This window comes from Sus scrofa, chromosome 4, assembly GCF_000003025.6.
Source record: "Sus scrofa isolate TJ Tabasco breed Duroc chromosome 4, Sscrofa11.1, whole genome shotgun sequence".
Lineage (NCBI taxonomy): Eukaryota > Metazoa > Chordata > Mammalia > Artiodactyla > Suidae > Sus > Sus scrofa.
This window is the reverse complement of record NC_010446.5, coordinates 18,782,832-18,799,441: the sequence shown is the minus strand read 5'-3', so window position 1 is coordinate 18,799,441 and position 16,610 is coordinate 18,782,832. Positions and strand designations below refer to the sequence as shown.

General features: G+C 41.4%; 1 protein-coding gene across 4 annotated transcripts in view; it reads left to right on the top strand.

Annotated features, from left to right (window-relative positions):
* The window catches only part of COL14A1 (collagen type XIV alpha 1 chain), a 234,915-nt gene that overhangs the window by 125,670 nt on the left and 92,635 nt on the right, over positions 1 to 16,610 (top strand). For all 4 annotated transcript variants that reach the window (XM_013996512.2, XM_005662880.3, XM_021090550.1 and 1 more), the window contains exons 26-33: positions 670 to 809; positions 3,379 to 3,502; positions 3,712 to 3,855; positions 5,862 to 6,026; positions 6,754 to 6,792; positions 6,936 to 7,074; positions 11,687 to 11,829; positions 14,601 to 14,710. In XM_013996512.2, the coding sequence (XP_013851966.1) occupies positions 670 to 809; positions 3,379 to 3,502; positions 3,712 to 3,855; positions 5,862 to 6,026; positions 6,754 to 6,792; positions 6,936 to 7,074; positions 11,687 to 11,829; positions 14,601 to 14,710 (1,004 nt within the window). The remainder of the gene's footprint in view (positions 1 to 669; positions 810 to 3,378; positions 3,503 to 3,711; positions 3,856 to 5,861; positions 6,027 to 6,753; positions 6,793 to 6,935; positions 7,075 to 11,686; positions 11,830 to 14,600; positions 14,711 to 16,610) is intronic.

The window sequence follows — 16,610 nt, the reverse complement described above, 5'->3', positions numbered from 1 at the left end:
AATGCTTTCAGTGGAATAGGTTTTTGTTAATGTGTTTTTTTGCTTGTTAGTGTGGATTTAGTATTACCTACTGATAACAGAGTGTTCCTGAGCTAGCATTAGTGTTTGCTTTTTGACACGTATGTATCAGTGGGTGGCAGACAGTCATAGAATTTGTGAGCAAGGCTGGAAATAAGAGTAGCTCATGGCCTCAGTCCAAATGCACTTCAAGTTTCAGCTTAATCTGCTTTCACTGTGTGGCATGCCTTCCCCCTGGAAGCGGAGTCTCTCACGTTATTAACTCAAGAAGCAGAGGGCAGGGTGCACAGAGCAGTAGTTTAGATTACCTTCTCATCAGTAGGCACTGGAGTGTTTGCTGACGCTGCTCTCTAAATCACTTTAGTTCCACATTTTCCCCTTCCCTCATTTCTATTCTTTGGGGCTGAGATAGGTGGATATTTTTCTCTTTAATTCCACATGTTTGATAGAAGCTTCTTAGTCATGACTAGGAAACTGGCGTATGGGAGAGAAATGATGGTCAGAAAGTATCATGAACAGGGATTTGGAATGTGATTTATACTTTTCCTTTAGGAAAGAGCTCTAGAGGGAAACTATTTTCTGTTTTGGTCATTTAATGACTACTCTGTTTTTCCCTTTTTTTCTGACTCAAAATTCTCCTTTGGTCTCCAGTATGTAAAGCTGCCAAAGCAGATCTGGTGTTTATGGTGGATGGATCCTGGAGTATTGGAGATGAAAATTTCAATAAGATAACTAACTTCCTCTATAGCACTGTTGGAGCTTTGGACAAGATCGGTGCAGATGGAACTCAAGTAAGGATAACAGATCAATCATTAATTCATTCTGTGTATTAAAAAATTATTCCAAGCTATTATGATGGCTACTTGTCAGGGATTATGGGTAGAGAACTATACTGATTGGATCCAAACCTAAATGAGAGAATAGACAAACTTGGGTTTGGAAGCAGTTACTGGTATCTGATAGGGCTAGAGAAGTTGTTAATTCCCCCCCCCCTTTTGTCTTGCTAATCCTTAAAAGTTATTGAGTTCAGCAAACTAAGAAAGGTTAGAATGGCCATCTCAGCAGACGTTTCTTCTATATGCTTGGATGGAGTATCTCTTTTAAGCACCATCCCGTATTCTCCTTGCCCTCAAGGACATTAAAATCTTGAAAGAGTTCATGGTCACAGATTACAGTAGAACAAGTGGAACAAAACCCACAAATTTATTCATTCAACAAACATTTGTCGAGGACGTAATTTGGTTAGGTACAGAACTGACATAATGGGCATGATAGACAATGGCCCAAATTTCACGGTGTTCATATTCTTAAAGGTAGGGAGAGGAGGAGGGTGAAAAGTAGATATAAATTGACAAATAAATTTATAAAATAGGGATGTGAGCTTTTGAACTGAGGTTTAAATTTACTGGAGGTTATTTTATTTTATTTTATTTTATTTTTTATTTATTTTTTTTTGTCTTTTTGCTATTTCTTTGGACTGCTCTTGCGGCATATGGAGGTTCCCAGGCTAGGGGTCAAATCAGAGCTGTAGCTACTGGCCTACGCCAGAGCCACAGCAACACGGGATCTGAGCCGCGTCTGCAACCTACACCACAGCTCACGACAACGCCAGATCGTTAACCCACTGAGCAAGGGCAGGGACTGAACCGCAACCTCATGGTTCCTAGTCGGATTCTCTAACCATTGCGCCACGACGGGAACTCCCCTGGAGGTTATTTTAAATAGCATGGTCAACAAAGGCTTCTTTGAAGAGGTAGCTTCTCAACTGACATGTGAATGAAGCCAAGAAGATCTGAGAGTAAAATTTCCAGACAGGGAAAATAGGAAGTACAAAGCGCCTAAGATGAGAATGAGTTCTGAGGCTTCAGGTGCTAAAACTTCTGGCTGGAATATAGTGGATAAGCATGTGAGGCAAGGGAGAGGGGGGAAGAGATAAGGTGGAAGATGAAGGTAAAGCCAGATCATCTTGACTCTTATTCAAGACTCAAGTCTCAGATTATCTTGAGCCATTGAAAGAATTGGGTATTATCCTAGATGCAATGGGAAGCCACTGAGAAGTTTTAAGGAGAGAAGATCTGATCTGCTTTTTAAAAAGATCATTCTGATTGTTTTGTGGAGTGTGAACCCTAGCAGAGGTGAGAGTGGATGGAGAGAGACCTGTTAAGATGCTGCTCTCATGGTCCAATGCCAAGATGATAGACGCCTGAAATGAACAGATTGGGAATATGTTTTATAAGAATGTCTGAGAAAATTTGGGTGTCAGGTGAATTATAAGAGAGGAACATGCTCAGGCATTTCAGGGAGGAGAAATTTGTTTTGAATAGAGAAATCAGAGAAAGAATCCTAAGGATAATGACATTTTCCAATAGACTTTGACAAACTGGTAGCAGTTGAAGGCTCACAAATCCCAAGAAAGCACTATGAAGATTGCGTTTCCTCCCTTCATCATCCTTCTGAAAAACAAACGAAACCAATAAATTTGAAATGTCCCCAAAGTTGCACAGGAATAGAAGCAAATTATAGGAAGTGAAATCAGGATGATTTATATTGTAATGATTAAGAACACAGATCTTGAAGCAGAATTACCTGGCCTCAACTGTTGGTTCTGCCAGTGACTGTTCTACTAATCTTACTTGTTCCTTGACTTTGTGTGCCTCAGTTTCCTGATCTGTAAAGTGGTAGAATAGTCGTCATTACTTCACAGGCTTTCTTCATAAAGAAATCCTTATAAAGAATCCAACTTTGATTCTGTGAACTTTGTCAAGGTAGAAGGCCTAGGCTGCCATTTTTCCATCTGTCAAATGAGATGGCACAAAGCCATCATGCTTTAGGGAGAGACTTTTAAAATAAACAACTTGCTGAAAAGTACGTAGAGAAAAAATGCTAGTGAATGTGTTGTCAGATTTGGTAGGTAACTTGTCTGAAATTTTAAACCAAGGAAATTGTGGGCAGCATTAAGAAAGAAGTTAAAACTGTGGTTGTATGGAGTTCCCACTGTGGCACAGCAGAAACAAATCCGACTAGGAACCATGAGGTTTCAGGTTCCATCCCTGGCCTCACTCAGTGGGTTAAGGATCCAGTGTTGTCCTGAGCTGTGGTGTAGGTGGCAGACACAGCTCGGATCCTGTGTTGCTGTGGCTGTGGTGCAGGCCGGTGGCTGTGGCGCAGGCCGGCAGCTGTAGCTCTGATTGAACCCCTAGCCTGGGAACCTCCATAAGCTGCAGGAGCGGCCCTAAAAAAGCAAACAAAAACAAAAACAAAACCAAAAACAACTATGGTTGTAATCATGCTATAGTGTATACTGTCTGGCCTAGGAGACGTCTACATATATGTAAAAACAAACACATCTTCTCTTTCCAGGTTGCAATGGTTCAGTTCACTGATGACCCCAGGACAGAATTTAAACTGAACACTTACAAAACCAAAGAGACTCTTCTTGATGCAATTAAACATATCTCATACAAAGGAGGAAATACAAAAACAGGTGAGACCAAAAAAGACCCAGCTAAGACCCAAAGTAATTAATTATTACTAATTACCGAAATGACTTCTTTTTGAAGTATAGTAATACAGATTTAAAAAAAAAAGAAAAAGATTTTTCATTGGTATAAGAACTTTGTTCCTGCCCTCTCATCTCTAGCAATGCAAAAATGGAAGGGAATGAAACTGAACTGTTGCCTTCCTTTGTTTCAGGAAAAGCAATTAAGCATGTCCGAGATAACTTGTTTACTGCAGAGTCAGGGATCAGAAGAGGCATCCCAAAGGTCATTGTGGTTATAACTGATGGCAGATCACAAGATGATGTGAACAAAATCTCCAAGGAGATGCAATTAGATGGTATGTTTTACATAGATAAGCAAAACAATAAGCATGGTTGTTGTCTAAATACAGATCGTGGCTACCAGTAGTACTCTTTGCATGGTTGTTTTCTAAATACCAAATACATTAGCATGACTTAAATACTTCAAAATCTTTCTTTTCTTTTTGGCCACATCTGCAGCATGCAGGAGTTCCCGGGCGGGGGATGGAACCCACACCATAGCAGAGACTTAGTAGCTGCAGTGACAGTGCCACTTAAGCAGGATCCTTAACCTACTGAGCCACCAGGGAACTCTTCTAAATCAATCTATCTTTCTTTCTTCCTTCCTTCCTTCCTTCCTTCATTTTAAAATTTTATTGGAATATAGTTAATTTTCAATGTAATATTAGCATCATGTTTACAGCAAGGCGGATCAGTTACACATACACATACATCCATTCTCCCGCCACCCCCATAGGTTGTTACAGAACATTGAGTAAACTTCCCTGCACTATACAGCAGGTCCTTGTTAGTTGTCTATTTTATATATAGTGGTGTGTTCATGTTAATTCCATCCTCCCAATTTATACCCTCCCCAACATGATTTCCCCTTTGGAAATCCTAAATTTAATTTTGAAACCTCGGAGTTTGTTTCTGTTTTATAAATAAATAAGTTCTTTTTTTATAATTTGTATTAGATTCCATATATAACTGATATCACGTGATATTCGCCTTTCTCTGTCTGGCTTACTTCACTTAATATGGATCTTTCTTTCTTTTTTTTTTTTTTTTTTTTTTTTTGTCTTTTTAGCTATTTCTTGGGCCACTCCCGAGGCATATGGAGGTTCCCAGGCTAGGGGTCGAATCAGAGCTGTAGCTGCCAGCCTACGCCAGAGCCACAGCAACGTGGGATCTGAGCCGCGTCTGCAACCTACACCACAGCTCACGGCAACGCCAGATCCTTAACCCACTGAGCAAGGGCAGGGACCAAACCCGCAACCTCATGGTTCCTAGTCAGATTCACTAACCACTGTGCCACGACGGGAACTCCTGGATCTTTCTTAATATTAACTGGATGATGTGATTTTAAAAATACTTTCCAGGTTACAAATCTATTATTTTGCTGTATTTTCCCTAATGCTTTTGTTATATACAGGATGCCCTCTATAAGAAACTCCATCAGTTAAGTGCAATACTATGAAAAGGACCGGGTTAAGGAGGGGAGGGGACCTCATCACAGAAACTCTTCAGCTTCAGCCTTCTCACCTATCAAATGGAGAATGCAAAATGTGAAGTTTGGAGTTCCTGTCGTGGCTCAGGGGTTTATGAATCTGACTAGCAACCCTGAGGACACAGGTTTGATCCCTGGCCTCGATCAGTGGGTTAAGGATCTGGTGTTGCTGTGAGCTGTGGTATAGGTCGCAGACATGGCTCTGATCCTGAGTTGCTGTGTCTGTGGCATAGGTTATCAGCTGTATCTCCAATTGGATCCCTAGCCTGGGAACCTCCGTATATAGTGCAGCCCTAAAAAGCAAAAAAAAAAAAAAAAAAAAAAAAAAAAACGGTGAAGTTTACATTGTATAAGATCTGTGTGGCAAAGACTCGTTTAATATTTATTTACAGAGCATTGAACTATGTCCCATCTCAAGCTTCTAAGCCTATTAATGTCTCAGCTTCTACTTCTGAAAAAAGAAATGAGCTAAAGTTTCTCTGTTTCAACTCCACTTTATCCTATAAATACTAAAATAATTCTTAAAAATATGCAAACATAAAAATAGGACTCAAATGGTAACTATTTTGTCTCAAGCACTGGCTCTCTTGAGCGTCCTTAAAATGGAACATTTCTTTAGGGGATGATGGGTTAACTACCCAATGGTGAATTATGTGCATGCAGAATTCTGAAGAACTGTGAAAGAATGAATTATCCACCCCCACGGGCCCTCCTAAATAAACATATTTTAAACATTTGGACGTGTCTTATGTTGCATCATTTGTTTTTGGTGCAATTTGAAGTCATCCGAAATATGTTCCCCTTCCACCACAGGCTACAGCATTTTTGCAGTCGGCGTGGCCGATGCTGATTACTCGGAGCTCGTTAGCATTGGCAGTAAGCCCAGTGCCCGGCATGTCTTCTTTGTGGATGACTTCGACGCCTTTAAGAAAATTGAAGATGAGTTGATTACTTTTGTCTGCGAAACTGCGTCAGCAAGTTAGTGCTTTGGAATTTGCCCTTACATTGCTTAAAGGCTGAGATATTTATACTGGTTCAGTGATGAGCCCTATCCTGATCTGCACAAAGAATTTGACGTGGAGAGCTGTTTGTCAGGCAGATATTGAGTTGGGTGGTTTTGAGCATGTGGAGATTAACCTCACCTTTTCACGTTTTAGGGTTTTAGGCTGGTAAAGACTTTCCCTCAAACGATGAGAGTCTGTGTTTCTGTATTTTTTAAAAAGGGTAGTTGATTTACAATGTTTCTTCAATTTCTGTCGTACAGCAAAGGGACCCACTCATACCACGGTTCCCTGTGCTCTGCAGTAGGACCCCATTGCCCATCCATTGCAGATGGAACAGTTTGCTGTGTTTAAAAGCAACTCTCTTAGCTGTAGCAGACAGTTTGCAAAAATGTATTAAGGCTGCTCATTAGGGTAACACAACAGCAGTGGGACTTCTTCTAACACATGCACTCAAGTGAACACCATAGATTTTAGTGGACCCAGCAGAGGAGAAAGAGCTGTGACCCTTTGGTTTTAAGAGGAGAAGCGACAGTGTTTCAATCTTCAGGAATTCACAGAAAGCCATAGCCACATCTGGTTTGAATTTCCTCCACAACTGACTTCCGTAAAGATTATGTCAGCTTCCTGTCCTCAGAACAAGGAAAGAATATGTTTGGAAAATATCTGAATTAGGGTTTTATCTTGTTTGTTTTGTCTTCCAGCCTGCCCACTGGTGCATAAGGACGGCATTGATCTGGCAGGTATGCAGTATCACAAATTTTCCAAATACAAATATATTAAATAACTCCCATTTGGGGTCCAGATTTTTTTAATCCTTAATAAACTAATTTTGATGTTTAAAATCCTACAGTGTCTGTTTATAATTCTTTCTCTCTCTCTTTAGGGTTTAAGATGATGGAATTGTTTGGTTTGGTTGAAAAGGATTTTTCATCAGTGGAAGGGGTTTCGATGGAGCCTGGCACCTTCAATGTGTACCCTTGTTACCACCTTCATAAAGATGCCCTGGTTTCCCAGCCAACCAAGTATGTTTTCATTGCAAGATACTAAAGCCAATTATTGTTTATGACATCTTAGTGTGAAAATGGTGTCAGCTTGAAATATGCTGTGAAAATTCCCAGCAGGTTTTCCATGATGGATAGAGCAGATGATGTTTAGATTTATTTAAAAACATTAGACTCACACATAATGTTAGTTGAACGTTAATATCTGTTGATTTGAGAAAAATATAAAGACAGTTAATATTTACATAGCACTACCATATACCAGGCATCGTTAAATGTATAGTAACTCACTCAACCCTCCCAACAGCTCTGTGAAGTAGAGTCCTTCATTATCTTAATTTTACACATAATGAAATTAAAGCACAAAAAGGCTAAATGCCTTGAGTGACGTCACCTAATTTATTAAGGACCATGCTGGGATTTGCACCTGGCCATCAGGCCCAGAGCCCACTCCCCGAAACCGTTTTATGCTAGGGCCATGAATTCAGGCAGTTTTTATCTTTGAGGAAATCATGAGAGCAACTCCCTATAGTTTATGTAAAAATGGCATTATCAAGTCATTCCACAGACTGTGAAGCTCCTTGGGATTCCTGGGGCCATTTTCAGCAGTTCTGCAAACTCCGGAGGTCCTTGAGATGGCAGATTCGAAGTTCTGGTTTAAGGAAGTCATCTCTCAGATGTCATCTGCTACTTTACCTGCCAAGTCAACCTTTCGCAAAATACCTTCAGCATTTTAATGGGAAAGGTTTTCCATGCCCACATTTTGATATAGTGTGCACATACGCATGAAAAAGTGGGGGAGATCATATTTGAGTATTAAATTCATCTATGCAATTTATAAACAAGTTGCTTTTCCACCTTCTTCCAAAATACTGTTTGTTGAATTCAAGCCTATTACGCTACTGTATGTGGTTTTAGGTAAACCTCAGACTTGACGTTACCTTTCGGGTTTTTTTGTTGTTGTTTTTTTTTCTTTCCATGCTGCCTAGTGATGAATATTAAAAGGGATATTTGAAAATCATTCCTGGAGGCCTAGCCAAAAATGAGAATTGCCAAAGGGAAAACCTCCTACTCTTCCACTGAAATTGTTCATCCAGTCAGCAGGGCCCTTGCCTCTGCCTCGGTTCCCAGCCCTTATCTCACTCAGCCTGTTACCAGTTTTGATACAGTTGATCACGTCCTCCTGTTGGATTTACTCTCCTGGCTGGGCTTCTGGGACACGCACTGTCTTAAGTTTCTGTCTACATGACCAGCTCTTCCGTTTCAGCGCTGGCTCCTCTTTTCTCCTTCATCTTTTTTTTTTTTTTTTTTTTTTTTTTTTTTTGTCTTTTTAGGGCTGCACCTGTGGCATATGGAGATTCCCAGGCTAGGGGTCTAATTGGAGCTGTAGCCCCCGGCCTACGCCAGAGCCACAGCAACGTGGGATCCGAGCCAAGTCTGCAACCTACACCACAGCTCATGGCAACGCTGGATCCTTAACCCACTGAACGAGGCCAGGAATTGAACCTGTGTCCTCATGGATACTAGTCAGGTTCTTTAACCACTGAGCCACGACGGGAACTCCATACCCTTGCCTTTTTAGAGTCAGTGCTCCAAGTTGTAGTCAGAATGATTTTTAATTAAATAATTTCGCCACACCCATGGCATGTGGAACGCCCCCAGGTCAGGGATTGAACCTGCACCACAGCAGCGACCCAAACCACTGCAGTGACAACACCAGATCCTTAACCTGGTGCCCCACTAGGGACTCCCCAGGATGACTTTTTAAAAATGTGACTCCAGGGAGTTCCCATCGTGGCTCAGTGGTTAACGAATCTGACTAGGAACCATGAGGTTGCGGGTTCGATCCCTGGCCTGGCTCAGTGAGTTAAGGATCCAGCACTGCCGTGAGCTGTAGTGTAGGTTGAAGCCTCGGCTCAGATCCCACATTGCTGTGGCTCTGGCATAAGCCGGCAGCAACAGCTCCGATTAGACCCCTGGCCTGGGAACTTCCTCAGCACAAAAGGAATTCAGCAAGAGACAAACTGATAGGCAAGAAATAGATTTATTAAGATAGGACATTTGTGAGGGATCCAAGTGGGCAGGCAAGGAGGCTCTGCTCTGGGGATTAGATGGACTGTGTCTGTAACTAAGGAAAGTGGGGAGTCAGAAAGTCCCCCTTCTTCCTCATTCTTTAAGTAGACGTCAGGCTTACATCTTCGTATCAGGTAAGAGCAATCGACCCTATGAGGTCAAAGCAGGACCATCCTGGTGCTTAGCCACATCAGCAGAAAGATGATAGCAGATGCTAAAACATGTTGAATCATCTCAGGTTTCCATATAATGAGGGGCTCCTCCTTTGGAAGGTCATCCTTCCCTTAAATTCCCGTCCTTGGTCCTAAGGATCATGATCTTGCTGAACTTGAAAGTTGGGCCTCATTGTATCTTTCATATAATGACCTGAGGCATATTTTGTGCTAATGGTTTTATAGTTAAGCCAGCCTGCTTCGTTCCATGATGTTCCGATGGCTTTCTCGAGCAATTATTAACTTAGAGTGGTCTCCCAAAGTTCCCTAGGTTTCCCTGTCTTTCTGTGGTCCCCTACCAGGACTTCCACAACTACCTGTGTAACTATCCTACCCTGTTACAACTACGTACACAAGGGGTAGGAAGTGACCATGGCTTAAGTTTTATAAAAGAACTGCAGATAGAAACCATTTATGATACTAAAACGTGAAACTGCTTACATGTTTAATAAGAAGTGATCCGTCAGATAAATTATGGAATAGCCCGACAAGAGAAGGTTGGGAAGACATTAAACATACTGCTTTTAATAGTATTAAAGAAATATGGAATGTGAGGTAAACAGTCCAAAGAAAAAGGCAAAATTATGTAAATTGGACAAATAACTTATATTTGTAGCCAAAAATGTGGCCTCTGTACACTGGCACCAATTAAATCTCAGACACAGAGTTTTGAGAAAGAGAAAGAACGGCTTTATTATTGCCCTGCCAGGCAAAGGAGGACACGGCAAGCTAGTGCCTCAAAATTATGTCCTGACTTGAGAGGGGACAGCAAGGGGTTTTATAGGTTTGGCTCAGAAGACAGGATTATTGATTAAGGTACCTGTATTAGGAGTTCCCATCGTGGCTCAGTGGTTAACGAATCCGACTAGGAACCATGAGGTTTTGGGTTCAATCCCTGGCCTTGCTCAGTGGGTTAAATATCTTGGCGTTGCCGTGAGCTGTGGTGTAGGTTGCAGACCCACCTCGGTGTAGACCATCAACTACAGCTCCGATTCGACTCCTAGCCTGGGTAGCTCCATGTGCCGCAGAAGTGGCCCAAGAAATGGCAAAAAGACAAAAAAAAAAAGAATTTTGGAGTTCCCGTCGTGGCACAGTGGTTAACAAATCCGACTGGGAACCATGAGGTTGCAGGTTCGGTCCCTGCCCTTGCTCAGTGGGTTGATGATCTGGCGTTGCCGTGAGCTGTGGTGCAGGTTGCAGACGTGGCTCGGATCCCGCATTGCTGTGGCTCTGGCGCAGGCCGGTGGCTACAGCTCTGATTGGACCCCTGGCCTGGGAACCTCCATATGCCGCAGGAGCGGCCCAAGAAATAGCAAAAAAAGACACACACACACACACACACACACACACACACACACACACACACACACACACAACTGTGATTGGGGAGTTCCCATTGTGGGAAAAAAAAAAAAAAAAAAAAAAAAGGTACCTGTATTATTCTTCACCCGTAGATCATTTCAGAGTCGTCCAGGCTGGCGTCAGGGGGTCTGGTCATGGTTTCTGGTTGTCCTCGAGGTTATCATTCCTTGCCCTTCTCTCTGGAATGAAGACTGCTTACAGGGAAGGGGCGTTAAGGAGGGTTTCAATTACAAAAGAAAACACGAGGTTCGATGTAACTTTAACTGGAAAGTCACCATTAGTAAAAGAAAGCAACTACGCAAGGAAGAGATTATTTGGGAAAAGCCAGACACTTCGGTGCAACATAACCTAACCAGAAAGTAAACATTAGTAATAAGTTAGCGGGTCAAGGCAGGACATAACATAATGGAGATTGTTTTAATTAGTTTTTAGCTGTAACAATATTTCCTAATCATCAACTCTTGAGTCAGATTTTTGAGACTGAAGGGAGGCCTGGGAGGCTAAAGGAAAGGCTTTTTACTTTAAAACACAAAGATTTAGGGTCTGGTACGTGGTTTCACATCCTTTAAAGACTGGAGGGAAGGATGAGTTCCCGTCGTGGCTCAGTGGTTAACAAACCCAGCTAGTATCCATGAGGATGTGGGTTCCATCCTGGCCTCGCTCAGTGGGTTAAGGATCTGGTGTTGCCATGAGCTGTGGTGTAGGTCGGCAGACGAGGCTCAGATCTGGCATTGCTGTGGCTGTGGCATAGACCAGCGGCTGCAGCTCCGATTGGACCCCTGAAAAGACAAAAAAAAAAAAAAAAAAAAAAAAAACGGAGAGAAATGCACCAAAACAGTGATCACTTTTGAATGGGATTAATGGTAATCTGTTATTTTCTTCTTTTTCACATCTTGGGTAATGAAAGTGTGTTTGCTTTTATAATCATATAACTAACTTCTGCAAGAGGGATACAATAAAATATACCTTTTTCTTTCCATTTTCAGATATTTACATCCAGAAGGATTGCCCTCTGACTACACAATCAGTTTTCTCTTCCGCGTTCTTCCTGATACTCCAGAGGAGCCCTTTGCTCTTTGGGAGATTTTAAATAAAAATTCGGACCCATTGGTTGGAGTCATTTTAGATAGTAAGTATATGTATTTGTAAAACACTTGCACACACATGTATGAGTAATGTATGTGACGTGCCATCTTGCCTGTTTAGTGTGTATGGTGGAGTAACTCACTTATTTTAAGCCATTCACGAATACTAACATTGAACTATGTAGTAGTTGATTTATTTGTTTATCTATTTTCTTTCAACAAATATTCCTGGAGTTCTTACTATGTGCTGGCACCAGGCTCGGGATTTGGTAGTGAGCCCGATGGAGACAGAAAATTCCTGAAATGGGGAAACTGTGGGAAAAGAGCAGGGTTAATGGGGGTGGGATCAGTGGGAGGGATGGGATCAGAAGTCACTTCCTGTGCTTGGATATAGTAAATATAAGATGCCTCTTTTGGGTTCCTGGGCCTGATTCCAACATATATGTTGGAGGTAGAGGGTGGAGGACAAGCTGCCCTTACAACACCAAGCAATTCTTGGACACCAGCAGGGTGTCTAAGAATTCAACTCAAATCTGACACTGTTTGCCCAGAGGTAGTGTCGGATTCTACAGGTTGAATGTTCATTCCTACAAGACTGCCCCCCTCCTTCTCCTTTTCAGCCATCAGTGGCAAGCTCAGCCTGTTACCGGGGCTACAAACTAGAGGTTCCAACAACCCCTCCAACTCAGGATATAACCTGGATTTTTTTTTTTTTTTCCTTTGGATGCCCTAAGGCATATGGAGTTCCCAGGTCAGGGCCAGGGATCAGATCTGAGCGGCAGTTGCAACCTATGCCCCAGCTGTGGCAGTGCCAGATCCTTTAACTCCATGTGCTGTGCTAGGGATTGAACCTGTGTCCGGGTGCTGCAGAGACATTATCGATTCCATTGTGCCATAATGGGAACTCATTACCTGGATGTCTGACCAACGTCAGAGATTCCCACAAATTTCCTCTTCTGGTTCACCAAATTTGCTGGAGTGGCTCACAGACCTCAGAGAAGCATTTTGCTTTCTAGATTGCCAGGTTATTGTAAAAGGATACAACTCAGGAACAGGCAGAAGGAGGAGAGGCCTAGAGCAGGCATGGAGTAGCGACTCAGGGCTTCCATACCCTCTGCAGGTGCACCACTGTCCCAGCACCTCCATGTAGTCGCTGGCCCCAGGAGCCCTCTGAACCTTGTCCTTTCGGATTTTTATGAAGGCTTCATGGCATAGGAATGACTGACCAAGTCACTGGCCATATTGACAATTGAACTCTATCTCCAATTCCTCTCTCCTCCCTAGCCATTGGAGAAGGGACCCTGAAAGTTCTAGCCCTCTCATCACATGATTGGTTCTCTAGGCAACCAGCCTTCTTCCTTAGGCTACCCACAGGGCTTTACAAAAGCCACCTTATTAACATAACAAAGGCACATTTATGGCTCTTACCACAGGAAATTCCAAGGGTCTTAGGAGCTGTGAGCCAGGACCCATAACAAAGACCAAGTATATATGAGAAATGTTTTGGTCATTTGAATAACAAATATGTATTTCTTAGAAATCACAATATTGCAATGCCTCTTTCATATCCCTCCAAAATATCAAGTGGCAGGAGAATATTTGGAAAGAATTCTAGGAGGGAAGTATAAATTTAAATGTTGTATGTATGTGATTCATAAGCCCTAATATTGGATGAGAGCATCTAGACAGTGAGTCTGGAAAGAAGAGAGATGCGTTCTGAAGAATGAGACCTTCTGTTGTTTGGAGGTTGGAAAGTTGAGGAGGAAACAATAAAGAAAATGTCTTGACCTTTTCTCTTGAATGTCACAAATGATAATCACTTAAGAGAAGCAAGGTTTTGGTTAACATTCTGAGTTTTCTGAATATATTTTTAGTTTAGGATTCCTGTCAAGCTGGAAACCCAAAGTTGGTGCCTATTGTTAGATACTAATGCAAACATTTGGATAAGGAAAGTATTTTAAGCTTATTTCCAACTAGTGTTTGTTAAAGGACTTTTCAATACGTGGAAATGAATCAACAGCTAAATAATGTGAAAGTCTTTTGCACTGGTATTGAAACTAAGAGGAATCTTTAGATGTAAATCTTTCCCTTTAAATCTAAGAGAAAGCTTTAGATTAATAAGGTGTAAATTGCTAACTCTATATATACACCCAGGACCTGAAAACAAAGAAATCTCTTGAAATGATTACAACTTCCTCACTCCTTTTGAAAGCAGGATGAAAAATTAAATTGTAACCTAGGAATGAATGAGTGCAAAAATATTCCTTTTTTTTTTTTTGGCGATAAAATATTCCTGGTAACATAAATTCTCAAAAGTACGTTTATTTGTTTGTTCATAATAAAAGACATGTTGAAGTATCACTAATTTGGGGTGATGTAAATTACATGTCCTGGGAAAATTGGTTGCTCCAGTGGTTAATAAGGTAAAGGGTCTGTTTTTTATTTCTTAAGATTAATTTCATTTCTTAATTCACTTCATTCTTCCTTTTCGTCTGCCTCTGCTTCCAACTTCGCATGACCATCCCCCAAAAGGGGGCAGGAATGAGAGTCTAGGCAAGGGAGGAAGTACAGAGGAGGAATATATGGAGGGTCCTTGCCTCAGCCTCATCTCTACAGGGCTGGGTCAGTTAATCTGGCCAATTGAAAGCCTGGGGGGACCCGAGGGCTATAGATCATGTCCTTACCTACTCATCACTTTGTCCTAAAAAGAGCCTCACAACAAAGTTACATCATTTTCAGTCTTGCCGTTGACGCTTAGAAAAATTACCCATTTTCATACTTTGTAAAACGTTTTTATTTTCCTTTGTTTGAATAGATGGTGGGAAAACCCTAACATATTTCAACTATGACTACAGTGGGGATTTTCAAACTGTTACTTTTGAAGGACCTGAAATTAGGAAAATTTTCTATGGAAGCTTTCATAAGGTAAGGCCTTGTATACATATATTCTTTATTCTATTCTATTTGCTGTTGGAAAAGCAACAGAGAGATGTAAAACCAAAACCAAAACCAAAGCAGTCCATGGAGCTTTGGATCTCATATTTCCACTGGAATAAGAATTACCTGCAGGCTTGATGACAATGTCCAGAGATTCTGATTTGATAGTTCTGGGGCAGGACCCTAAAATGTACATTTTATCAAGGATCCCTGGAGACATTAGTAGTGTCAGGAGGGAGACATTTTCCTCTGTCCGTCAAGGGCCTTGTGGCTGGTCTAAGAATGAAATTGATATGAGACCGACTGATGGGAGAAACTCAAGCCCAAGTTTAATAACACGTGTACATAGGAGAGACCCAAGAACGCTGAGTAACTCACCAAGGTAATTGAAACTTTCACCTTAAATACCACCTTCAGCTAAAGACAAGAGGATGTTGAGGGTGGTGGTGTGGGACTTCAAAGGGGAGGAAGGCAATTTACATGGAGATGGAAAAGCTACTATTTGGTAAATAAATATTTGTTGAGCCATGCAGAGACCATGGGGCACAGAATGTACTTGACCCTTTAGGCTCTGCCTAGGTTTCCCCCCACCATATCCAGGCCATAGTCTTTGTAGCTATTTCTGGTGATAGCTTGGTTCCAGGAACGGGCCCTCTGTCTCAATTCTTTTAGGCAGTTAGAAGAAAGGTCAAAGTTTCTTCCTGCATCTTTGGACCTTGGTTGTTTTCAGGTCGAAATCATTTTCATACCAAAGAGACATTTTGGGGTGGCAAATTTGGGTTCCCTACAGTAGAAGTGGTCCAGGTTCCATGTAGAAGAGGGACCTGTATTATTAAGGGGATAGTTGTTAATTCACTACATTGTATGTGATACAGGAAGGGTTGCTGGTCTACTTGGCCACCAATAGACATAAAGTGCCAGCAGCCAAATCCTGTTAAATATGAAAATGGATTGCCCTGAGACTTATGTATATTATTACAAACTACCCATCCTTGGCATCATATAAGTTACCCTGAGAAATAATTTTGTAAAACCTGCCTTTCGGTATTCATATTTTCACCTGGCCCTTGTGATAGAACTCTGGTCCTTCACATTTCACATCTCGGACAAACTTCGTTTTGGTGATCCCTGGAGGAGACAGACAGACTTCCAAAATTTACTCTTTCTTCTGTGTTTGGTAAATAATGCCATTGATCTCTGGGCTGTTAAGGAATGCAATGCCAAGACTGCCAGGAGAGCAGAGCATTTGCTGGATGGTGCTGTAAAAAGCCTTGCCTCTTGTCCAGGCCCTTCTTGTCCCATCAGAGGAAGGGAAGGGTTGTTGTACAGCAGTCTTCACCTTGACTTCTGTCTCCTGACATAGAGTGTAGTCAGATCTATCAAATTTACACATGCTGCTGCTTTCTGGGGTTTTTAATACTATAACTGCATAAGAACAATTGCATAACAAAATGATTACCCTTTTTTGCATAGGAAAATTTGCGTAATTTTTTTTTTTTTTTGGTTTAATAGGACTATGCAACCAGAAGTACAAGGCATCTTAAAAACACATGAGCTGCTAGTGATTTATTAGGTCATGGTTCAAAATAATCTCTTTAGTATTTCTTTGGAATTGTTGTCATTTATTTACCAACTTCTAGACATTTTTCTTTTTTTGGTTAGGCAGAATTAATTACAAAGTAGTCAAGAAATAGTACAAGGGAAATGAAAAGCATGGGAGATTTTATTAGTTTGGTTTTTTTTTTTGAACATTGCCATCTTAGCCTTTGATATGGGCATGAACTTGTAACTCTCATTCCAGAGACTCCTTTGTGAATCTTAGGTAAATGTTAAGCTTTACTTACGTTAACAGAAGAGCTCAAAAACCTATAAATAAGATTCATTTAAA